We start from the raw sequence: 27,198 nt of genomic DNA on the forward strand, positions 1-27,198 counted from the left end.
AGTTTCTTGGTTAATTGCAGGTTATAACCTCTGGTTGCTATATCTTATATCGTTTGCAAGATTTGTTCATTGATGATATCAGCAACCAGGTTCAACCCTTAACCTGTGGCTCCCAGAAAACTTGGGGGGAAAAAAATCATGTTGCTGAATTATGGCATGCAAATAAAATTCTTGAAAATATCATATACCTGAATAGTTAAAGAAATGCATGCAGAGAGTATGAAAAGTGGAAAAAATAATTCTTTTATATACCTCTGTTTAGTTGTGGTGGAGTGTTTCAAATTTATGAATGCTTCGCTTGGTGTGAAATGTAAAACAGTGGCACAGAAACTGTCTCAGATGATGAATCTCACAGTTGTTCATGTGTTGATAAATGGTATATGTCACATATAATGGAATAAAACTTAAATGTTGTGATCAGGTCATCCCTTACCCTTTTTACTTATACAGTGGAGAAATCTAAGGCCTTAACCTTTGCAATAATTCAATTCTTTTAATTCCAGTAACATGTTTTTTGCCCTCTTCTGGACATTCTCAATTGGTTCTTTGAGCTTCTTTCAATATGAATACCCAACTTGAGAAGCATCTGGCTGAAAGTAGGATGTGAAGAGCTTGCTGAATATTTGAATATTTTCATATCCACTTACTTGAATGCTGTTCTAATATTTATCAGTAAACAGAGTGTCTCCACTAATATTATCCTGGTATGGGACTATGTTGTCTTCACCAATATTATCCTGGTATGGGACTATGGGATTGGTTGGGATTATGCCTATTCTTAATGTCTCTGGTGACAATTTCCTTCTAAATCATTTCTAACTCAACATCTTTTGCTGCGTACTATCCTCATTATTTTTCACTTGGGATCATTATTCACTTGGGATGAATTTCATCAACAATTTATCAGACCTACTTTGGAGTTTGTCTAGTTTGTGTGTGAAATTATCAATTTGTAAATCATATTCAAATCCTCGTTGCAAAAGTAAGTCCATATTACACCCAGGTTTTCATCATCCAATTGTGGCTGGTCAATAAATGGGTACCTGTCTCAGGATAGGGTATACAAATACATGTTTATGGCATTAATGAGATGTCATCACTCAGCTTATTCATCCACTACTCTTATACTATCGAAGTACTTATCAACATATTTTCTAAGAATCTTTTTGCTTAATTCATACTATGGTCTCTGTTTGTTCAAATCCTGTACCTTTCAAAGAATCATTTTGTATCTTCACAATCAAGCTGGCTTAAAACTTAGGTTGAGATAAGCTCCCCCTCACTTTATCCACTCATATGCTTGCAAATCTAAGGTATCTAGCTTTTCCTGTAACTCAGCTCTCTTAATTCAAATACAATCTTTGTTCTACTCCTCTTGGCCTTTTACAGTAGTTCTTTGAGCTTATACATGTTTGGTGACCAAACCTGAAACGTATACTGAAGTTCTGACCCAATGTTAGATGTTTTCCATTTGCGGGTCCCCATCTCTCAAACCTTCACAACTATTATAAAACTTCAAAATTTTTGTATGCTGTCCCCATTTACTACATCATCATTCAGATTACTCCATTTACCCATAAATCCTATACTTAAAATGTACTTTTTTACAGCTTTCTATCCAATTTCTTGATAAATTTCATGTTATATCCTATGGATGTTCTGTTCCTCCATATTTCAAAAAAATGTTCACTGTATAGGGTCTTTTTTTTCATGAGATGGTATGGGCAACGGAATGCCCTAATCAATTGATTCTGTATGTATATTTAGTCCCTTTCTCTAACTGAACAGCCACTAATACAGCTAAAAAAAGATTCAATAGATCTTTATTGATTTTTTATGACTTTTCCTCCTTTCCCCTTCTTTAGTATCATGTGAATCTCCTACACTAAACTACTACTTATGCATATATCACAATGCCAAACCACAGTCTACTCCCCTCTTACATGTACATTAATACCTTATGAGCTGTAGACTCACCTAATTTATTCACCACTCTTATACTATAAGTGTACTTCTTTACATCTTATTTTAACAAGTATCTTGCTTAATTTCATGTTATGTCCTCTGGTTTCTTTTACCCTATAACTCTTGAAAAACTGTTCAGTGTCTAAGTCATGGATCTGTTTTAAAAACTTGAAGGTTGTGATCACGTCACTCCTCATTCTTCTCTCTTCCAAGATGGGCAAATCTAAAGCCTCTAACATCTCCCTGTAAGTCAATTCTCTTATTCTAGTACTGGAAAGTATTCCAAGGTGTACATTATGGTTAGTAAGGTTACTATCATTCAAAATACTGATGTCAAAGGCTGATAAAAAGTTGTCAATCAATCTCCCTCTTGCATCTCTTTTACTGCATTCTCTGTCCCATAAAAGGCTAGGCACACTGAAATCACCAGGCTGAGGAAGCTCATTTATTACATCTTCAATCCCAGCTTCCAAAGGTTCTCCATTGGAAGGGAGACATAAGGAACAAACAATAATTTCTGATTTCAAGTGTTTGTAATGCTGTCACTTGTTAAGTAGTCTTGAAAGAAACTATACTATAAGTGATTTCTGAGTTAAGATCTAATGGCCTAGCTTGGTTTCAAGAAAGCAAATGGGTTTAGGGGAGGTCTCATTCAGCAAAACTCAGAAGATCTTCCAAATGGGCATGTATTCCTCTACGATTCCATTACAGAATATTTTATACTATAAACCAATATCTAAAACAAATTCAAAGCTCCTTACTCAGAGAAGTTCCTCTCCTCAAGCTTTTGGGCTTGCCTGATGATGACTGCACTGTTTAGAATCAAGCTTAAATAATACAGCAGATGAAAGGGATGGATCTCCCTTGTCATCATCCCAGGACTCATTCCCACCACTCAACACAAATCCAGCTGGGTTTGAGTTAAAATATCTATGCTTCATTGATTTTTTGCTCTTGGAAGTATTTGATGAGTACTCCTTCAAAAGCATACCAAAGAATTCTGCCTAGAAGTGACCAAAGATGCTCCAAAAAAGATGCAACCAAAGGGTTCCCACCAGAAGAAGCATCTAAGTGTTGCCTTCTCCCATAGAAGACCCGTAAATGATGCCCCTTAAGAGGGCATCAAAATGATGTCCCACTGAGAAGGCATCAGAAGAAATACATATGGCAACACTATAAGGGAAGGAAGGTTTAAGAGTGTCTGTGGGCAATGTCTTTAGTCCTTTTCCTTTACTAGAGGAGGAGGAGGAGGAGGAGGAGGAGGAGGAGGAGGAGGTTGTGACTGCCGAGCTTCCATTACGAACAAGCGTTTCATGCATCAGCAGAAGATCTCTTCGGGAAAGTTCTTTTTAAATCCCTTCTTGCTTCTGCAAATTCTATCAGCTAGGTATATGCAATGGTTAAATTTTTTTCCCCCTTCTAAATTACCTACAATTTTTCTCTGGATTTGAGATTACCAACAAAAGTAAAAGTTTATTACTTTACATGCATGGAATGTCTCAAAGGATTCCCTATCCTGAAGACATTAAATATTCTCAACTGTCCCACACTCAACACATAAGTACATACACACATCACCACACTGCTTGACCTGTGGTCCCCCCAAATGAACTTGGCTGGTAACTGAGCACTGTGGGAGCTCCATAAAAGAGGATCCTGGAGCAGGAAAGTACAATTAGGTGTTAAATGCTGAACTATTATCAATAATACGCAGGCTCTGGTTTCAGTACATAAAAACATGACAGCTAAAGAGTGAAATATTTGCAAATGAGGCCAATGTTCTTTTCTTCCTGCTATCATCTCACTAATGCACAAATAAGAATATAAAGAAAAACTCTATGATAGAGAAAAGAAGGTATGGCTTTCATGTTTTTGCTGATAATTTGCAGCAATTAGTATATACAAAACTCAGCCTACTTAGGAGGAATTCTTGGTTGAAATACATTTCAGATTCAACAAACAGTAGAGAAATCGTTTACATAATTTTGTTGATATGTGTGCTTCATGCATGATGAAACAGAATCAGCCACAGGAAATTACATTCAAGATATTCAAGCACTGTTAATGCAAACACTGATCATAACTTGAGATAAGGCTGCAAGATTACCTGAAGGGTTGAGAGATTATAAGCTTTTGGAAGGACATAAATTGCAGAGGGGAGAGGGAGTTACTTTCAAGAGGATGAGTATCTAGAAATAAAGATATACAAGAAAATATAGGGCTGATACCAATAGTGGAAGATACTAATAACAAGCAACAGCGAAGCTTGATAGGAAGTGCTAGAGTTGTTGTGCTACTAAGAGGAAAAATACAAAGTTCAGTAACAAACAATAAAAGTTACAGGCTTGGAAAAAAGACAGGTAAGACTGCACAAATCACTCTAAATAAATAATTACCAACCATAATAAACTACACACAAAATGCCATGCAACTACATAAGTACTGCTAAAGAATATGAATGTGGTTTAATACAGCACAAGCAATAATATACAGTAAGACACCTGAGTTACAAACTACAGGGAGTCATAGCTGCACTGTATACAAATAACAAAGTCTGATACAGTAAACATGGTCGTAGATGCCCAACCTTCAAATTGTACCTATCCCAAAACAGACTACACATAATGTTTGGTGGGAAAGTGAGATGGTAAGTGACTATGTGATCTGCAACTGTCCAATTGCAGGAGAAAAGGCATGAAAATGTAATTAAACAACAAACAAATGCATACAATCGTGTTAGTCGTACTAATTTTGTTTAGGCTGATTGATGGCTTAAACAGAAACCCTAATCAAGGGTGAACATATGGCAAAAGGTAACATTCAAAACCAACTATGATACAATCACTAACACAAAAGTATGGTTCCTGTTTCCTTACTAACAGAGACTTTATCCCTTCTTACTTACAAGCACTTCATAGAGTATCTTTAATAATCTTCCTGTTGGTTTCAAAGGCTTGCTACCAACACCACTATTGGTACATGGCTAGGCTTGCCAAATGAAAACCTGATTCATCACATTTTTTTTCCATCCTAAAACAACAACATCTAACATTTACAAAAGTTAGGTAAACTAAGGGGGAAATTATTGAACCTCCTCAAGTGTATTCTGGGAATGCTTCTGATGTATGTTACCTACAGAATGATAAAGCTTAGATTTCTTGTACTAAGTGTACTGTAGTGTCTGTTAACAAACTTACAGCAAGCTTACTTTTCAGTGTATTATTTTGCAGAATTTGTCCCTCACTTCAACAGAAAGTTATTTATGAATGCAGGTTTGAGCCCATCTCTCCAATATTTCAAATGTGTATGACATGTGTATCTATTAATAAATTTCATTTCAGAAAGTAAAATTATATTTTCAAATGAAAATGGAATTAAATACAAGAAAATAATTTTCTGAAACCGTTTTAAGTTGATATACCTCATTTTAAAAACAAACATAATGACACTGGTGTATTTGGTTTCACCTGTGGTATTCCCTTATTATACAACAACATCCCTGCTATGATACGGTGAATGGTCTAATAATTCTCTTTACAAATCATTTTCATCCTCCCCAAAGTAAATCATACTTCAAATTTAGATTCTGCATATAATCAATATAATCAGTCTTTAAAGATCTATTCATATAACTGCACATTCTGTTTGGATATCCCACCAATAACTAACACAGGAACAAACATGCTACCTCAATCACTAACTTTCTCTTTGAACCCTCCCTTCTTGCATATATACAACAGTCTCTATGCCGAACATGTACGTTCAAACATACATGAGATTAACACTTGCAGTCAGCATGATGCTAAAATCAAATGATGAAAAATAATTGCTGTCAAATGCAGGTGCCATACTCTATGGGATTTAATCATTATAGTTTTGCAGAATTCTAATTTTGTAATTCAATTATGTTGTTAGTTATGTCAGGTAATGGGAAAGACAGTAAACGTGAGAAATGAGAGAACTCTGCTCCCTCTGGAACAATAATCAGTCAATTCCCAATAACTTGTGGTGTACCTACCAACTGTTCCTAGTGTCAGATTCGACTTACATAACCCAATATTTACTATTATACTAACTGCCAAATCATGAGTAAGTAACCACAAAACACAGTGAAGAAGGGAAGGTTTGCTGACCAGCCTCCCCAGCATGAAGAATGCTTTTCACAAGCTCAGAACTCATTTTCTTCCTTACATGATTCAATCAGCAGGTAAGGGAAATAAAAGCATAGCCAAATGTAGGATAGTAGGGTACTTTTGAACAAAACATAAGAAATAGTTAAGGAACAGATACCTGTTAATCACCAAAATCTGCTGAAGAAACACTATAAAACTCAAGACACACAGAAATGAAAGTGAAGATTCTTAGAACGTGAAGTAATCCTTGAGAGGACTGTTGTGAAAAATAATAATCTATGACAGCCTACTAAAGGGTAAAGCTCCATAGATGTGACCATAAGGTTTATCGTTTAGAACATGCAGTAATCCTTGAGAAGGACTATTGCAAAGGATAATAGTCTATGAGAGCCTAACAGAAGGGTAAAGTTCTTCATACGTGACCATAAGGACAAGCAAATGCCCATGTGGAGGACTACTGACAAAGGTAAAGGTCCATGCAAAGGAAATCATGACAAGATCAGGTCCATTTGAAAAAACTTTTAAAGAGTTACTGGGTTGTGTGAGGGGAGGCATCTAAAAACCAAGAGTCCATGTGAAATACATCTGGAGGAGTAACAGCCATTATGAGTGGGACTGTTAGGAAGGGTATTAGTCTGAATGGGCAATCCAATAACAGCCACTGATTCATGTGAATGACCATATGGGAGGCAACAGTTTGTGTGTGAAATGTTGTTTGGAAAGCCATAGGACCATGTGAAGGATCAGTGGGGAATGCAACAGTCCTTGTTAAGTGGGGAAATTTTCACAGGAGAACACACATGGAATATCAACATTTCCATCTTGTAACACTAAGTCAAGAAATGATCCAAAGACTGACTGTTAGAGACATAAGCAGTCCTCAAGAAGAACCGTATGTGAAGCAACAATCCTTTTAGAAAAGCAAATGTCAATTGGCATACGCCTGAAAGCCACACACAAGGTGTACAGTTCAACTAGATTTCGAAAACAAAGGGCAAAAGTAATGCCAAACATTCTCTGCTTTTCATAACCAAATTGTCTTGGAGAAGGATTCCCAAGGAATAATGAAGTGGAACCTACCAACTGACACCATAAGCATAGACATTTCAAGTGGCAAAACTTAGCAAGATTTATATTCATTACATTTTAAAATTAAGGAGACCAAAGTGGTATCAAGTAAACCTGTAAACTTGATAAATTCTTACAGAGGAAAATAGAGTAATTACCAAGGGATAAGGTGTAGCAACCTTAACCGAATCAATAAAACGCATGACTCAAAACTAAAATTTTTAACAAACATAACCTGTTTTTATACAAAAATGATCAAGATTCTCCATACTAACTATGGGACTCATGCGTGAAGGCTAAAAACAAAGTATAATATCAAATGGGTCACTAAACCATAAACACATATAGTTCAAATACAAGAAAAAATTTTACATACTAAACCTCAGAAAACAAAGCTGCTGACTCCTGAGTGTGTTATCCCACAGATCTAACCAAAAAATATGAGATGAAATGTATGTCTCATTAAATAAAAAAAAGGGGGAGGGGGTATTTGTAGTGACTTAAATACTAAATTCCAAATGGCCTTTCATTCATCCTAAAATAAAACAAAAAATGAACAGCTGTCCCATGAAAACTCTTAAAAAGAAATTGGCACTACACTAATGTAACATCACACATACCATGCTGAGGCCACAAAGAATAACTGTACGCTAACAAGTACTCCTCCCAACTCAAAACTCTTTGAATCTATGAAAAGGGAAGAAAGGTAAAACCTAATATGCATCTTAAGTCACAGGTTATGAATGAAAATATTGCAAGTACCTGTATGATGGTCAAACTAAACCCATTATAAACACAGCATTTCATTAAAGCTTACAGGTCAAAAGAAGTTGAAACACCAAACCTATCTTTTGTGACGTCTGTTTCTGTCCCTGTGCCATTAGGCCAGAGCATACTTTTATCTTCTGATGTCTTTCATAATGCCACAGACCTGTCACTTTTAAAAAGGTAACCAAGCTAAGACTCAAAGGGAAGTAGAGGAAGAAAAATGAACATTCAGCCAAATATGTACTACTGACAAGAAGATTCCTTAAACAATGAAGATATATAAGCAAAGGATCTGAATGATAATTAAAGATGAAATGTTGGCAATAACTTATATATAAAACTAGACAAAAGTATAGAAAATGTAGATGCAATAATATCTATAAAATGGGTTTCGAATAAATTTAAGGTTCATCCTCCTATAAAGAAGGAAATAGTTTCTTACGTACATAATCAAGTGTTTACTTGTTTTGCAATGTGCTAGCACTGGAGAGCAAGGCATACACAGTTAAAAGTAAAAAATATGAACATCCTGGTATCCAGTAATGTGTTGATTCCTGAAAATTACTTGACATAATTTTGAACACTGAAACTATCTAGCCTTTTCACACAAAGGGAAGCCAGGAATAGACACCTCTTCACTTCTAACAAACTCATACACTCTTTATCAAGCTCTGCTAACCCTGTTCTGTACAATGCTCTAAGCTTGGCCATGTCCTTCCCTGTTTCAATGTTAACACAAAATTTTGAAATCTTGATATCATGAACTGTTGTGTTTCCAACACCATGATGTTCAAAGGGAATGCATGCTGAAATATTTTTGTCTATTTTTGTAACATTTCAGCATTTTGCATGAGTTATATGCTTTCAGTCTGAAAATGTAAATTTCATGAGCTGAAAGGAGTTTTGAACTTCAGATTTTTGAGCTTTAACTGTATTATGTACAGGTGACTGACTGCACTTTATATACAATTTTAAGTACCAAATAATAGAAGTTTCATATGAATGTGCTTCCTCACCATACATTCTACCAATCTAATATCATACCTTCATGGTGACAGGCTTGTTAACCCTGAAAGAAAACGTTGTCTGTTCACTTTTTAAGCCTTGCCTTCCACTGTCAGGTCATCCTAACTAATAAGGATAAAACACAAGAATTACACAAATTGTCATTGCATCAATCAACTGTTGTCAACTTAAACTATCACCTGAGCCTAAACTGGGTTATGTTATCTTTGAAAGTTCCACCATATTCAAACCAGAAACCACAACCAAACTAAGGTTATTTAATGGTCAGTCAGGACCTCAAACCTTTGTTTCCTGAATCAAAATTTAACATCAAACTCACCCCTGGAAATTACATAGATCATTAAATGCCCCAGGTTCCAATATTTTCACCACAAAAATAAGAACCTAACATCAATTAGGACATTTTGTTTCTATTATTTTCAATCATTTAAGAATTCTTCTCAGGAAATAACTAGTCTGCTTGCCATCATTCACGAAGGCCACGACCCCACACACAATGGGGTTTAAAGAATATAAAATACAGGGAAAACACACCGAAGTACAAGTAAACAAAGATAATAACATACAAAACACACACACACACACACACAGAAGAAAGGGAAGAAAGAGCAAAGGAAAAGGTTTCCCTTGTAAACAACATGGTTGGTGAGGAATCTATACATATGACTATTTTTAATAGAAATAACATAGCTACTCACTGTTCCCCAACATAAACAGTCTAACCCCCCACCTAAGAAAAAAGTCAAAAGTGAAAGAGAATGGTATTGTGACTGCTCTAAAATGAAGAAGAAACAACATTAGCCCAAAGGCACCTAGTCCTACTGAAAGTAATATGGTGAGGAATCTATATATATGACAATTTTTAATAGAAATAACATAGCTACTCACTGTTCCCCAACATAAACAGTCTAATCCCCACCCAAGAAAAAAGTCAAAAGTGAAAGAGAATGGTATTGTGACTGCTGTAAAATGAAGAAGAAACAACATTAGCCCAAAGGCACCTAGTCCTACTGAAAGTAATATGGGGAATGAGTTCAGCTGAATTATTAGTTTACAGCAATGGATTCAGGACACTGCATTGGGAACAGTGGCAAACGGTGGGTCAAGCAAGGTGAACCTGCCTTTTGGGGCAAATGGTGGGTACAAGACAATATCACCGTGATAATGCCTATGCATCATACAAAGGAATGTATAGACAGGGAGTTATCAATCTATCTATCTACCTATCTATCTATATATATATATATATATATATATATATATATTATCCCTGGGGATGGGGGAGAAAGAATACTTCCCACCTATTCCCTGCCTGTCGTAGAAGGCGACTAAAAGGGGAGGGAGCAGGGGGCTGGAAATTCTCCCCTCGTTTTTTTTAATTTTCCAAAAGAAGGAACAGAGAAGGGGGCCAGGTGGGGATATTCCCTCAGAGGCCCAGTCCTCTGTTCTTAATGCTACCTTGCTAATGCGGGAAATGGCGAATAGTTTGTGATGTCTCCATGGTTGTTTAATTTGTTTATGGATGGGGTTGTTAGGGAGGTAAATGCAAGAGTTTTGGAAAGAGGGGCAAGTATGAAGTCTGTTGTGGATGAGAGAGCTTGGGAAGTGAGTCAGTTGTTGTTCGCTGATGATACAGCGCTGGTGGCTGATTCATGTGAGAAACTGCAGAAGCTGGTGACTGAGTTTGGTAAAGTGTGTGAAAGAAGAAAGTTAAGAGTAAATGTGAATAAGAGCAAGGTTATTAGGTACAGTAGGGTTGAGGGTCAAGTCAATTGGGAGGTAAGTTTGAATGGAGAAAAACTGGAGGAAGTAAAGTGTTTTAGATATCTGGGAGTGGATCTGGCAGCGGATGGAACCATGGAAGCGGAAGTGAATCATAGGGTGGGGGAGGGGGCGAAAATCCTGGGAGCCTTGAAGAATGTGTGGAAGTCAAGAACATTATCTCGGAAAGCAAAAATGGGTATGTTTGAAGGAATAGTGGTTCCAACAATGTTGTATGGTTGCGAGGTGTGGGCTATGGATAGAGTTGTGCGCAGGAGGGTGGATGTGCTGGAAATGAGATGTTTGAGGACAATGTGTGGTGTGAGGTGGTTTGATCGAGTAAGTAATGTAAGGGTAAGAGAGATGTGTGGAAATAAAAAGAGAGTGGTTGAGAGAGCAGAAGAGGGTGTTTTGAAATGGTTTGGGCACATGGAGAGAATGAGTGAGGAAAGATTAACAAAGAGGATATATGTGTCATATGTGTCTGAGGTGGAGGAAATGAGAAGTGGGAGACCAAATTGGAGGTGGAAAGATGGAGTGAAAAAGATTTTGAGTGATCGGGCCTGAACATGCAGGAGAGTGAAAGGTTTGCAAGGAATAGAGTGAACTGGAATGATGTGGTATACTGGGGTCGACGTGCTGTCAATGGATTGAACCAGGGCATGTGAAGTGTCTGGGGTAAACCATGGAAAGTTTTGTGGGGCCTGGATGTGGAAAGGGAGTTGTGGTTTTGGTGCATTACACATGACAGCTAGAGACTGAGTGTGAACGAATGTGGCCTTTGTTGTCTTTTCCTAGCGCTACCTCGCACACATGCAGGGGAAGGGGGCTGTCATTTCATGTGGCGTATATATATATATATATTTTTTTTTTTTTTTTTTTTTTTATACTTTGTCGCTGTCTCCCGCGTTTGCGAGGTAGCGCAAGGAAACAGACGAAAGAAATGGCCCAACCCCCCCCCCCATACACATGTACATACACACGTCCACACACGCAAATATACATACCTACACAGCTTTCCATGGTTTACCCCAGACGCTTCACATGCCTTGATTCAATCCACTGACAGCACGTCAACCCCTGTATACCACATCGCTCCAATTCACTCTATTCCTTGCCCTCCTTTCACCCTCCTGCATGTTCAGGCCCCGATCACACAAAATCTTTTTCACTCCATCTTTCCACCTCCAATTTGGTCTCCCTCTTCTCCTCGTTCCCTCCACCTCCGACACATATATCCTCTTGGTCAATCTTTCCTCACTCATTCTCTCCATGTGCCCAAACCATTTCAAAACACCCTCTTCTGCTCTCTCAACCACGCTCTTTTTATTTCCACACATCTCTCTTACCCTTACGTTACTTACTCGATCAAACCACCTCACACCACACATTGTCCTCAAACATCTCATTTCCAGCACATCCATCCTCCTGCGCACAACTCTATCCATAGCCCACGCCTCGCAACCATACAACATTGTTGGAACCACTATTCCTTCAAACATACCCATTTTTGCTTTCCGAGATAATGTTCTCGACTTCCACACACACATATATATATATATATATATATATATATATATATATATATATATCGATGTGGTATACTGGGGTTGACGTGCTGTCAGTGGATTGAATCAGGGCATGTGAAGCATCTGGGGTAAACCATGGAAAGTTGTGTGGGGCCTGGATGTGGAAAGGGAGCTGTGGTTTCGGGCATTATTGCGTGGCAGCAAGAGACTGAGTGTGAACGAATGGGGCCTTTGTTGTCTTTTCCTAGTGCTACCTCGCACACATGAGGGGGTAGGGGGATGGTATTCCATGTGTGGCGAGGTGGCGATGGGAGTGAATGGGGGCAGACAGTGTGAATTGTGTGCATGGGTATATATGTATGTGTCTGTGTATGTATATATATGTGTACATTGAGATGTATAGGTATGTATATTTGCGTGTGTGGACGTGTGTGTGTGTATACACTATGTATGGGGGTGGGCTGGGCCATTTCTTTCGTCTGTTTCTTGCGCTACCTCGCAAACGCGGGAGACAGCGACAAAGCAAAATAATAATAATAATATAAAAATATATATATATATATATATATATATATATATATATATATATATATATATACGGTGAGATGTATAAGTATATATATGTGCGTGTGTGGACGTGTATGTATATACATGTGTATGTGGGTGGGTTGGACCATTCCTTCATCTGTTTCCTTGCACTACCTCGCTAACGCGGGAGACAGCAACAAAATACAATGAATAAATAAAATAAATATAAATTTTACCAGCAAAGTGTAAGACAAAACATGTATGAATGTCAACAATACAACCAATATCTAAAATACATAAAAAAAAAAAAATCATGTGTTAAACTGGTATTACCAGACTCCACCTGCTTGAGGTTGGGCTACACTATGTGTGAAAAGTGTCCTTTGGTGAAGAATGTACCACTGTCTGTAGACCAAAATAAGTACAGTCCTTTCAGGGAACTTCTCACTCAAAGAATCCACACTTCCCTGCTGCTGATTGCAGAAAAGCACTGAAGCTTCAGGAACCCCTTAAAAGGGGTCCTGGGATTGTGCAAATTAAATAAGTTATACTAAATTTCTACGAAAACCCCAGGGGGGGAAAATTCAATCTCATGCAAAATGTGTAAGGATACCCCTGATATTTAATTTCAGGAAAAATTATTGTACCCTGAAACAATGATACACATTATTCTGCTTACAGAATCTGTAAATGAATAAAGCAGTGAAAGGGGGAAAGACACAAGTCTCAACATTACTCCAGGCTTAAGTAAGGCAGTACAAAAAGTCCTTGATTAACATCAGCAATATATTCCCGAAAACAAAACTGTAATCAACAAGATATCAACCAAATGGATTTTCCCACAGCTGCTATGTTATATCATAATTTGAGGCTGTTTTCTTGGTCAACACAGCAGAAGCTAATTTTGTAGACAAACAAAACAACAAAACTTTCAAGATAAGCATTACAAATACGATAACATTGCAACAGTAAAAAATAAGTGTCAATATAAAGCTCCAATGTTGAACCTACACCAGAATCTTTTTTCAGATCCTCAAAAAAAACTCACTACTTTCTCCATAATTAAGCACAAACCTGAGGCTGATGTTGATCCTCTAGACAAATACTGTACTTAGTAACTGTATGGTTGTTGATTGTTCAAAGTCCACTCATATTTCTAGTCAAGAGAGTAGTAGAAGCAGCAGTTGCAGTTTTTCAAAATTCATTATCCTTAACAGTCTTTAGTGGCAGTCTTTGTCATGGTTGCTGAAACTGACTGTACCCTGCAATTCTAGCAGCATATTTGCTAACTTTGAGGCTTTTTTTTTTCCCCCTGAAGTTTCAAAGGCACTACTCTTTGGCCAACCACAATGTTAATGTTAACACAAGCAAAAACAATATAACTTTAAAACAAGGGCTTTAAAACAAGGGCAATGTTAATCTACGACTGAGTGTGACTTACAAAAGATGTGGCTGAAAAACAGCATTATTCAAAATAACTTTAATCAAGGACTTCCTGTATTCTTAAGTCTAAAAACACAATATCCCAGACTGCACCACACTCCATAAGTAATAATACATATAATCTTTATATCCTTCTGGGGATAACAACATATGAAAAACTGGTTAACAAAATCTTAAAATATGATATCAGTAGCAAGATGTACAAAGTTATACAGCAGACACAAGTTTTACAAGAGAGCAAAGAAATTTTTCAGAGACAACTAGTGGATGATTATAAACTACAGGTACATTATGGAACATATGATTACTGCAATTAAAAGATTAACATCTGTAATCCTCCCTATTCAAAGCAAAAATCTATATGTGCCTACTGAGTAGATTAAGAAATCTAAAGCACCAATTGTCTCCACTAACTGAGAGAGATGAATGGTAAAGTCATTGTGTGGCATAAACAGTATATCATGAAAAAGTTCTATATATGCAAAGTTCATAAATCTAGTCTTAATTACAAGTACTACCTCCTTTTGCTAACTTTAACCCTTTCAGTGCATTTCTGATTTTTTTACGCTACCCTTATGTTCATTTTTATTAATAAAAAGGTGCATAAAAATATCAAATCCATATTTTTTTCTTTTTTCAAATTTAGAAAGAACTGTTCACTAGATTGACCAACCCAATAAAAAACTTTTATAAAAAACACTACAATTACAAGTTAAGCATTCTTAGTTTAGGAAAACTAACAATACTTACCAGACTGGCCAGTCCTAAGCACCTATGGTGGGGGCATGGTGGTGGGCACTACAAACATAGTTTGTCCCTTTCTTAGAAAAGTGCACTACCACCCATCATGGTCACTACTGGGTTACTGAGGCCACCAAACAGTTCCAATAACTCTTCCTTTGTTTGGAATGCCATCTGCAGCCAGCAAACACAGCCCACAATTTCCTCAGAATTCAACTTGAAATGGGAATGCATGTTGCCTCAACTGACAATAATAGCACCCTACTATATTTCTCTTGATTGAGAACAAAAACACTGAAAGGGTTAAGTGTAATGCATGTTATGCAGTACATCATCCTTGCTATTAGAATCTCAATTGAATTTTGTGTCTATTGTACAATAACAGGTTGTACATTTCTCATTCTATCTTTGATTAAATGACTGAGGTAGCAGCAGTAGAAGCACCAATAAATACAAAAACAAGGAACCACATCAAAGATGCACAATTCACTTATCACATGCAATATAACTACCATGCATTGAAAGAATAAGGGGAGCTCAATGTTATTACAAGAGTTTTATGAACTAGAGGTTTAACAGGTAAAGGTGGTAGCTACATATGAGAGATCTTAAGTTCCAACAATACAAGAAAATTAAAGGAAGTAGTGAGCATCTTCTCTGTACTCACCCTGACGTGTGGGGTCCATACTGTTGGGCATTATTGGCTGTCCTGGAGGCTGTAGCAATACAAGCACATTAATTATTAACTTTAACATGAATACTGTGAAGAATGTGTATGCCATAGTATCAAAACAGCTGCAGTGTTTACTAATATTCAACTGACTTGCATAAAAGAAAAATATGTTAGATATATAAGTGCTCTGTAAAACACAAGATAGAAGCATGAATCATCTAAAAAATAATAGTTGAATTATATATTGATAATTATAACTGACTGACAAAATTATTTTATAGTATGATAAAATACATAATGTCCCATTTATTAGCCAAAGCATGGCCAATTACAGGCTTCAGATGAAATGCAGAACACATGATAGAACTTGGTATGATGTAAAAAGAACCTGGTATGATGCAAATGTCATATCAATATAAAGTAATTAATATGCATTAACTATCAGTTACATTCATAATAATAATAATAACAATAATAATAATAATAATAACAATAATAATAATAACTATAACAATAATAATAAAGGGTTTATGCATATACATGTGTATGAGGGTGGGTTGGGCCTTTCCTCGTCTGTTTCCTTGTGCTATCTCGCTAATGCAGGAGACAGCGGTTATAATAAATAAATAAATAAATAAATAAATACATAAATAAATAAATAAATAAAATGATAAAGGGAAATTCCTCATTTGGTCCCCTTCTCTGTTCCTTCTTTTGAAAAAATAAAAACTGGAGGGGAGGATTTCCAGCCACCCACTACCATCCCTTTTAATTGCCTTACACAACACACAGGGAATACGTGGGAAGTATTCTTTCACACCTATCCCCAGAGATACATGCACACAAACACACACACACACATACATACATACATACATATATATTATTCATATCATACTTAGTCACTGTTTCTAGCGTAAGCGAGGTAGCACCAGGGAACTGACGAAGAATGGCCTATCCACTCATATATATACATAAACACCCATATACATACATATACACATCAACATATACACATGTACATCCACATACAAAGACAAATACATATATACACCTGTACATATTCATACTTGCTGGCCTTCATCCATTCCTGGCACTAACCTTTGCCTCAGCGAGGCAGCGCCAGGAAAACAGACAAAAAAGGCTACATCGTTCACATTCAGTCTCTAGTTGTCATGTGTAATGCAACAAAACCACAGTTCCCTATCCACATCCAGGCCCCATAGACCTTTCCATGATTTGCCCCAGGCATTTCACATCCCTGGTTCAGTCCGTTGACGGCACATCGACTCTGGTATACCATATTTTTCCAATTCACTCTATTCCTTGCACGCCTCTCACCCTCCAGTATGTTCAGGCCTTGGTCACTCAAAATCTTTTTCACTAAATCCTTCCACCTCCAATTTGGTCTCCCACTTTTCCTTGTTCCCTCCATCTCTGACACACATATCTTCTGTCAATCTTTCCTCACTCATTCTCTCCTCAAGTCAAATCCATTTCAACACACCCTCTTCTGCTCTCTCAACCACACTCTTTTTATTTCCACACGTATCTCTTACACTTTCATTACTTCATCTTATCAAACCACCCCACATAACATATTGTCCGAAAATATTTCACATGAATATTCTTATACGTTTGCGATGTATGAAGAAATGGCCTCATTCACTCACATTCACACTCTAACTGTCATAGATAATACAATGAAACCAGAGCCTCCAATCCACAATCAGGCCCCACAAACCTTTCCATGGTTTCCCCTAATCACTTCATATGCCCTGTTTAAGCTCCACTTCATTCTATCCATTGTATGCCTTGCACCTTCCTACATGTTTAGGCCCCAAAACTTCAAAGCATCTTCCATCCCAACCTTTACATTTTTGTCAAGGGCCCACCCCTTGTATAAATACAACATGGACAGGATTAATATACCATCCACCATATCCATCTTTGCTCTTCAAAAAGTTAACTCTCTTTCCACACTTCCTAAATGCATCAAAGACCTTTGCCCCCTTACCCACATTATGGCTAACTTTAGCTCCCAAGGTTCCATTCATTGTCATATCCACTCACAGGTATCTACAGCACACCACTTCCCCAAGTTCCCTCCATTCAAACTCACACTCCAAATACCTGTTTCTTTTCACTCCTAAATCTAAAACGCTTGCTTTCATTCACATTTACTCCTAACTTTCACAAACTCCCAAACTTGGACACTAACTTCTGCAATTTTTCACTTAAATCTGCCACCAGTGCCATAACATCAGCAAACAACAAGGCTTGCTTCCCAGGCACCACTACCCCAGGAAAATTCATACCTGCCCCTCTCTCTAAGACCCTCGCATTCACAATCCGAACCATAAACAAACCAAGCAGCAATACTGCTGCAGACCCACCTTCACCTTGAACCACTCACTTTCCTCTCTAGCTACTCATGTGCATGCCTTACTCTCTTGATAAAAACTCCTCAATGCTTCTAGCATCTTTTCTCTCAAATCATGTACTAGCAGCACCTTCCACTGAGCATCTCTATCAACACTATCATTTGCTTCCTTCATATCCATAAATGCTACATACAACTCCTTCAAAATAAACACCTGATCCACACATCCTTTAACACTCCAGAAAGCAAAACATTTTCCCCCAATCTGATGTTATGAGCATGCCATCAGCCTCTCAATCACCACTCTTCAATACAACTTACAAGTCTATAATTCAAAAATTCACTTTTGATCTTTTCTTTAAACAAAGGGACTATATAGGCATTCCATAAATACTAAGGCAGTTCACAACATTCCATACACAATGAAAATTTTTGCTAACCAATCACCAACACAGCCAACTCTTTTCTGAGGAAATTCAACTGCAGCACCATCCACGGCAAATGCCATGCCACATTTCATCCTGTGCAAGGATTTCACCATCTCTTGTCTTTTCATGACACCAATTGCAATGACTCTCTCACCTTGCATACTTTCCTCACCTACCATCACACACATTCAGCTTTCCTTCAAATTAATCACTTCAGTTCTTCACCTCATCCCTTCCTACCTGTTACCACTTTCCCATTTGCCCTTTTCCCCAGTGTTACCCTCATTCTCAGCTCCTGCACCTTCCTCTTGACCTCCTGCCACTTTTTCTTCTATATCGACTCACATTCCTTCTCTGTAAGAAAAACCTATTCATCTCTTTTCTCTTTCACCACTTGACCACCCTTTCTCACGTGCACACTTCACACATGCATACTAAACACCTCTCTGGCACAAACCAGCACTGCTCCCCTAAACATCTCACATTCCTTATCCATTCCCCGAGCTTCATTTACTCTCACCTTTTTGTCATGTTACACTCCATCACTCCTAGTGTCTCTTCACATAAGCTTCATTTCCAAGCTCATTAATTTCTCTACCCTTTTTTCTCTCACATAATTTTTTTCTCTTCCAAAAGCCTCACAATTCATTCCTCTTTTCTGAAACAGGATATATTTGTTAAAATTGGTGGGGACAAGGAGAAAGGTGACCCTAACTGGAGACAAAGGGATGGAGTGAATAAGATCTTGAGTGCTCACAGTCTGAACATGAAGGAGGGTGAAAGGCACCCATGGGATAGAGCGATGTGGCATACAGGGTGGAGCAGTGCTGTAAATAGACTGAACCATGGAATATGAAGCACATGGGGGAAACCAAAAACGGACTGTGGGGCCTAACTATGGATAAGGGGCTTTGGTTTCTGTGCATTACAAGATCTTGTGTTCAGGGTCTGAACATGCAGGAGGGTGAAAAGCACCCACAGGATAGAGTAAAATAAAGTGATGTGGTGTACAGGGAGTTGAAGTGCTGTCAATGGACTGAACCAGGGAATATAAGGCAGATGGAAGAAACCACTAGAGGACTGTGGGGCCTAGTTGTGGATAACATGATTTGGTTTTGGTGCATTACACAACACCTATAGAGCAGATATGAGCAAATGAGGCCTCTTCTTTGTCTGTTCCTAGCACTACCTCCCTTATCGGAGGAAAACAGCAAACACATATGAAAGAAAAAAGATAATAATAATAATAATGATATGGTAACAACAGTAATCTTTTTCATTCTGTTATATATGCTAGCCATTCCCAACTTTACAAGATACCAACTAGAATTCAGCCTTCAATGAAAATTGTAGCTTTGATCCTCCTCCTGTTCTGAGTTTCAGGTGGCAATATAGGAGGGGAGGATTTCTAGGCAACAACCCCCAAACCATCTCCCCAATCCTGGCCCTCTTTGTCATCTTCAACGAAACCAGGGGATACAGCAGTAGCATTCCTTTTTCCCTATCACAATATCAATAAAATAATAATAATAATAATAATAATAATAATAATAATAATAATAATAATAAATAAAGTGCGTAAGACAAGGGAGCAAATGGGAACTTCGGTGAAAGGCGCAAGTGGGGAGGTGATAACAAGTAGTGGTGATGTGAGAAGGAGATGGAGTGAGTATTTTGAAGGTTTGTTGAATGTGTTTGATGATAGAGTGGCAGATATAGGGTGTTTTGGTCGAGGTGGTGTGCAAAGTGAGAGGGTTAGGGAAAATGATTTGGTAAACAGAGAAGAGGTAGTGAAAGCTTTGCGGAAGATGAAAGCCGGCAAGGCAGCAGGTTTGGATGGTATTGCAGTGGAATTTATTAAAAAAGGGGGTGACTGTATTGTTGACTGGTTGGTAAGGTTATTTAATGTATGTATGACTCATGGTGAGGTGCCTGAAGATTGGCGGAATGCGTGCATAGTGCCATTGTACAAAGGCAAAGGGGATAAGAGTGAGTGCTCAAATTACAGAGGTATAAGTTTGTTGAGTATTCCTGGTAAATTATATGGGAGGGTATTGATTGAGAGGGTGAAGGCATGTACAGAGCATCAGATTGGGGAAGAGCAGTGTGGTTTCAGAAGTGGTAGAGGATGTGTGGATCAGGTGTTTGCTTTGAAGAATGTATGTGAGAAATACTTAGAAAAGCAAATGGATTTGTATGTAGCATTTATGGATCTGGAGAAGGCATATGATAGAGTTGATAGAGATGCTCTGTGGAAGGTATTAAGAATATATGGTGTGGGAGGAAAGTTGTTAGAAGCAGTGAAAAGTTTTTATCGAGGATGTAAGGCATGTGTACGTGTAGGAAGAGAGGAAAGTGATTGGTTCTCAGTGAATGTAGGTTTGCGGCAGGGGTGTGTGATGTCTCCATGGTTGTTTAATTTGTTTATGGATGGGGTTGTTAGGGAGGTAAATGCAAGAGTTTTGGAAAGAGGGGCAAGTATGAAGTCTGTTGGGATGAGAGAGCTTGGGAAGTGAGTCAGTTGTTGTTCGCTGATGATACAGCGCTGGTGGCTGATTCATGTGAGAAACTGCAGAAGCTGGTGACTGAGTTTGGAAAAGTGTGTGGAAGAAGAAAGTTAAGAGTAAATGTGAAAAAGAGCAAGGTTATTAGGTACAGTAGGGTTGAGGGTCAAGTCAATTGGGAGGTGAGTTTGAATGGAGAAAAACTGGAGGAAGTGAAGTGTTTTCGATATCTGGGAGTGGATCTGGCAGCGGATGGAACCATGGAAGCGGAAGTGGATCATAGGGTGGGGGAGGGGGCGAAAATCCTGGGGGCCTTGAAGAATGTGTGGAAGTCGAGAACATTATCTCGGAAAGCAAAAATGGCTATGTTTGAAGGAACAGTGATTCCAACAATGTTGTATGGTTGCGAGGCGTGGGCTATGGATAGAGTTGTGCGCAGGAGGATGGATGTGCTGGAAATGAGATGTTTGAGGACAATGTGTGGTGTGAGGTGGTTTGATCGAGTGAGTAACGTAAGGGTAAGAAGAGAGATGTGTGGAAATAAAAAGAGCGTGGTTGAGAGAGCAGAAGAGGGTGTTTTGAAGTGGTTTGGGCACATGGAGAGGATGAGTGAGGAAAGATTGACCAAGAGGATATATGTGTCGGAGGTGGAGGGAACAAGGAGAAGAGGGAGACCAAATTGGAGGTGGAAAGATGGAATGAAAAAGATTTTGTGTGATCGGGGCCTGAACATGCAGGAGGGTGAAAGGAGGGCAAGGAATAGAGTGAATTGGAGTGATGTGGTATACCGGGGTTGACGTGCTGTCAGTGGATTGAATCAAGGCATGTGAAGCGTCTGGGGTAAACCATGGAAAGCTGTGTAGGTATGTATATTTGCGTGTGTGGACGTATGTATATACATGTGTATGGGGGGGGTTGGGCCATTTCTTTCGTCTGTTTCCTTGCGCTACCTCGCAAACGCGGGAGACAGCGACAAAGTATAATAATAATAATAATATATATATATATATATATTTTATTTCATTTTGCTTTGTCGCAAATGAGAGTTGGGGTGAGAGAGTATCATTAAATTTAAGGGAGAATAAAAAGATGTTCTGGAAGGAGGTAAATAAAGTGCGTAAGACAAGGGAGCAAATGGGAACTTCAGTGAAGGGCGCTAATGGGGAGGTGATAACTAGTGGTGATGTGAGAAGGAGATGGAGTGAGTATTTTGAAGGTTTGTTGAATGTGTTTGATGATAGAGTGGCAGATATAGGGTGTTTTGGTCGAGGTGGTGTGCAAAGTGAGAGGGTTAGGAAAAATGATTTGGTAAACAGAGAAGAGGTAGTGAAAGCTTTGCGGAAGATGAAAGCCAGCAAGGCAGCAGGTTTGGATGGTATTGCAGTGGAATTTATTAAAAAAGGGGGTGACTGTATTGTTGACTGGTTGGTAAGGTTATTTAATGTATGTATGACTCATGGTGAGGTGCCTGAGGATTGGCGGAATGCGTGCATAGTGCCATTGTACAAAGGCAAAGGGGATAAGAGTGAGTGCTCAAATTACAGAGGTATAAGTTTGTTGAGTATTCCTGGTAAATTATATGGGAGGGTATTGACTGATAGGGTGAAGGCATGTACAGAGCATCAGACTGGGGAAGAGCAGTGTGGTTTCAGAAGTGGTAGAGGATGTGTGGATCAGATGTTTGCTTTGAAGAATGTATGTGAGAAATACTTAGAAAAGCATATGGATTTGTATGTAGCATTTATGGATCTGGAGAAGGCATATGATAGAGTTGATAGAGATGCTCTGTGGAAGGTATTAAGAATATATGGTGTGGGAGGAAAGTTGTTAGAAGCAGTGAAAAGTTTTTATCGAGGATGTAAGGCATGTGCACGTGTAGGAAGAGAGGAAAGTGATTGGTTCTCAGTGAATGTAGGTTTGCGGCAGGGGTGTGTGATGTCTCCATGGTTGTTTAATTTGTTTATGGATGGGGTTGTTAGGGAGGTGAATGCAAGAGTTTTGGAAAGAGGGGCAAGTATGAAGTCTGTTGTGGATGAGAGAGCTTGGGAAGTGAGTCAGTTGTTGTTCGCTGATGATACAGCGCTGGTGGCTGATTCATGTGAGAAACTGCAGAAGCTGGTGACTGAGTTTGGTAAAGTGTGTGAAAGAAGAAAGTTAAGAGTAAATGTGAATAAGAGCAAGGTTATTAGGTACAGTAGGGTTGAGGGTTCAGTCAATTGGGAGGTAAGTTTGAATGGAGAAAAACTGGAGGAAGTAAAGTGTTTTAGATATCTGGGAGTGGATCTGGCAGCGGATGGAACCATGGAAGCGGAAGTGAATCATAGGGTGGGGGAGGGGGCGAAAATCCTGGGAACCTTGAAGAATGTGTGGAAGTCAAGAACATTATCTTGGAAAGCAAAAATGGGTATGTTTGAAGGAGTAGTGGTTCCAACAATGTTATATGGTTGCGAGGCGTGGGCTATGGATAGAGTTGTGCGCAGGAGGGTGGATGTGCTGGAAATGAGATGTTTGAGGACAATGTGTGGTGTGAGGTGGTTTGATCGAGTAAGTAATGTAAGGGTAAGAGAGATGTGTGGAAATAAAAAGAGAGTGGTTGAGAGAGCTGAAGAGGGTGTTTTGAAATGGTTTGGGCACATGGAGAGAATGAGTGAGGAAAGATTGACCAAGAGGATATATGTGTTGGAGGTGGAGGGAACGAGAAGTGGGAGACCAAATTGGAGGTGGAAAGATGGAGTGAAAAAGATTTTGAGTGATCGGGGCCAGAACATGCAGGAGGGTGAAAGGCGGGCAAGGAATAGATTGAATTGGATCGATGTGGTATACCGGGGTTGACGTGCTGTCAGTGGATTGAATCAGGGCATGTGAAGCGTCTGGGGTAAACCATGGAAAGTTGTGTGGGGCCTGGATGTGGAAAGGGAGCTGTGGTTTCGGGCATTATTGCATGACAGCTAGAGACTGAGTGTGAACGAATGGGGCCTTTGTTGTCTTTTCCTAGCGCTACCTTGAACACATGAGGGGGGAGGGGGATGGTATTCCATGTGTGGCGAGGTGGTGATGGGAATGAATAAAGGCAGACAGTGTGAATTGTGTGCATGGGTATATATGTATGTGTCTGTGTGTGTATATATATATGTGTACATTGAGATGTATAGGTATGTATATTTGCGTGTGTGGAAGTGTATGTATATACATAAGTATGGGGGTGGGTTTGGCCATTTCTTTCATCTGTTTCCTTGCGATACCTCGCAAATGCAGGAGACAGCGACAAAGCAAAATAATAATAATAATAAATATATATATGCAATAAAAATTGCTATTGTTAGGACATCTTACATTGTCATCCTGCTTTACTGTCATCCGCTATCATATCGCAAATATAATCATCCACAACTACCTAGGGCATCATACATTATCATATCGCTTTACTGTCATCCAATATCGTATGGTATATCATATCATATCATCCACAACTACTGCACTACATGCTGGGTGCTTTTTCCTCATTTTAGCAGGGCTATAATACAGTTATAGAGAAGAAAATCTTTGATGCTTAACTCTAATGCAATTAGTGGGAATGAGCATAGGCAGGAAGAATCACCACATTCATTTGCATGTTTGGATGTATGGATGTGCAAATGCTATATGAAAGGCTCAACCTGTGCACTCTACGTAATTTAAAAGCAGAACGTTTTATTGAACAGTGACAATAGGAAATAATTTATCAATCTGAATAACTTTATGGCCTCTGGGAAAGCATGTGGTGAACATCACTATTAATTAAAGTAATATATGATGTCATGGAAATACAGCAATTTACAAAATCTGGCACATGTTCTTATGACACCATGGGTATAATAAAACAAAATAAAATTCTTATGACACCATGGGTATAATAAAACAAAATAAAATGCATATACATTAAAGTAATTCCAATAGTTTTCAAATCACTTTTGTAAGAGAATATTTTTGATGCATTTATCATTGAGGAAAATGAGCTATGGAAAAGTATAGAAGTATCCCAATTGATATCACCTTAAAACATATCTGGAGGGAAACATATGGAACACCATCCCATTGAGTTCTCCCGAAAAAACTATCAAAAACCACGAAAATGTCATAATGAAACCATGTACACATCTTTAAGAGTAGCAGGAAACATACGGAACATGGATATTTATACATGAGGCATCAGTAGGAGGTGGGGTATGTGCTAGTACAAAAAGAGCAAAGAGCCCCAAAGCAAGACACGCCAACACTAGACAGTTTAGGGCTTCCTGCAATTCTAGTTATGTGCTCTCATTAGAAATTTGTTATTTCTCTGTGAGTAAGGCAAGAACTTTATTACATGTTTTTTGGATGTTTTATCATTCTTATTTGTTCTTTCATTCTATAATATTTTTTCACTTGAAAAACACTTTTTTTACAAGACTGGAAAGTATGGCATTAGCGCTGAATCATCAGCTTGGAGATCACGATCTAAATTTACATAAATACATACAGAAAAGCAGGAAAATATTGACATAATCATAATTCTTTTTTAGCAATTCGCCAACTTTACTGCAATCCTCTTGAATTTCCAGACTATTTTGTGGTATTCAGAGTTTATGAAGGCTAGCAACTCTCCACACCACAGATTACCAGATTAAAGACCGTAATAATAATAACAACAATAACTAGTTTTAAATGAAAATTTAAGTTACCTTCAACTTGTGAGCAATTACTGATAAAATAAAGTGCAATTAAAGGAACACAACCTTATCTAAGATATGATGCACCAATTAACAAAATGCAATCTTATGTTATTTCTATATTTTTATGACTAGACAGTATGCACACACTTTCACATCAAAATGCTCTTACAATAAAACTCAAATATGCAGTGATCAACCTATTCACTCAACCACTGTTCAATATGATAATGACCCCACCACTCTTGAGAATATCCTCGTCATTTCACAGCCAATAAAGTTTTCAAATGTTCTTTTGTTCATATGTTAAATATTAATAAATTCTTACTAACAGTAAAAATACCAACCAACAATCACAAACCAATTTTAAGCAATTCCCTTCACACTATCACTCACCATAATATTCAGTGAAGGAAGACACAATCAAATACATCTTCAATTACACCTCAATGAAGTATATTACTGTCATCCTTTACAAGCGCATATTCACTTCATCCTCAAAAAACACATCCTAATTGTACCACCAATTAATCTATATCTAATTCATCCTTGACAAATGCATCACTTCCGTTCTAAACAAAAGCATCTTCACTACACCCATGACAATGCTAGCCTTTGATCTGACTCTTACAGGTAAGGCCAAAGGCCATCTTCACTACAACTTTCATTATAAGTTTGACACCACTGGCTTTTGACCTGACTTGTACGGGTCATGTCAAATACATCTTCACCACAACCATGTCTGTACTGGTCCTTCATCTGACCTTATGAGTTAGATTTAAGCCTCTAAATACATCAAGCCAAAAGCATCTTCACTCTACCCTCAACACTATTGGCTAAAACCTTATCTGACCCATTATGGGCTAGGTGAAAGACCTCTGAATGGGTCAAGTCATACACATTTGTACCACAACCCTAACAACACTGGCCTTCAACCTGTATCTTATGGGAATAGTAAAATGCATTTTCACTATTCCTTTGGCATTATTAGTCTCTGATCTCACCTGTACAGGCCAGGTCAAAGACCAGTGTGAATGTGCTCATTGTTGGAAATAAAGAAAAAACTGCACAAAAACAACACATTTCCCTGTTCCAGGTGGAGACACAACTAAGTTACTACCATATAGGCCACTTCATTCCTCATCCACCAAGTACCCTCTGGTGTGTGTGCATTACTTCATCCTATCTAAGTTACAACTGTGTCACCTCTTCCAAGACTTTTTTTCACAGCCCATAAACTAATCTTAGTTTATGGGCTGTGAAGTTCATAAAAGTAATAAACCATAGTGCATTACATCACTCTGTCCTCAACAACCAAGACCACACCTTCCAATTAATATCTCTCTGCTCAATTTCTCCAACTAATTGACTTAATTTTCTGATGTCAAATTCCTTTTTCAATCTGCCTTCTTTATTAACAAATTAAACTGAAATTGAAGAATCTGGCTCTAACTTATGAAAAGCTGGGCTTCCCAAGCATTTTTGATAGCTAGTGCTCTCCATTGCAATTACTTACCACAGACAATAAGTTGTAAGTGAAAAATAAAACAAAATCATGTA

The 27,198-nt window shown here is 38.2% G+C and overlaps 1 protein-coding gene across 20 annotated transcripts in view; it reads right to left on the minus strand.

Moving 5' to 3' along the window:
• Positions 1-27,198, minus strand: part of Ssdp (Sequence-specific single-stranded DNA-binding protein) — a 326,860-nt gene that overhangs the window by 98,311 nt on the left and 201,351 nt on the right. For all 20 annotated transcript variants that reach the window (XR_011716166.1, XR_011716165.1, XR_011716159.1 and 17 more), the window contains one exon: positions 15,630-15,678. Coding sequence is in view for 8 of the 20 variants with exons in the window: in XM_071689595.1 (XP_071545696.1) it covers positions 15,630-15,678 (49 nt within the window). In the remaining 12 variants the exon portion in view is untranslated. The remainder of the gene's footprint in view (positions 1-15,629; positions 15,679-27,198) is intronic.

The sequence above is a fragment of the Panulirus ornatus genome, chromosome 47, assembly GCF_036320965.1.
Source record: "Panulirus ornatus isolate Po-2019 chromosome 47, ASM3632096v1, whole genome shotgun sequence".
Lineage (NCBI taxonomy): Eukaryota > Metazoa > Arthropoda > Malacostraca > Decapoda > Palinuridae > Panulirus > Panulirus ornatus.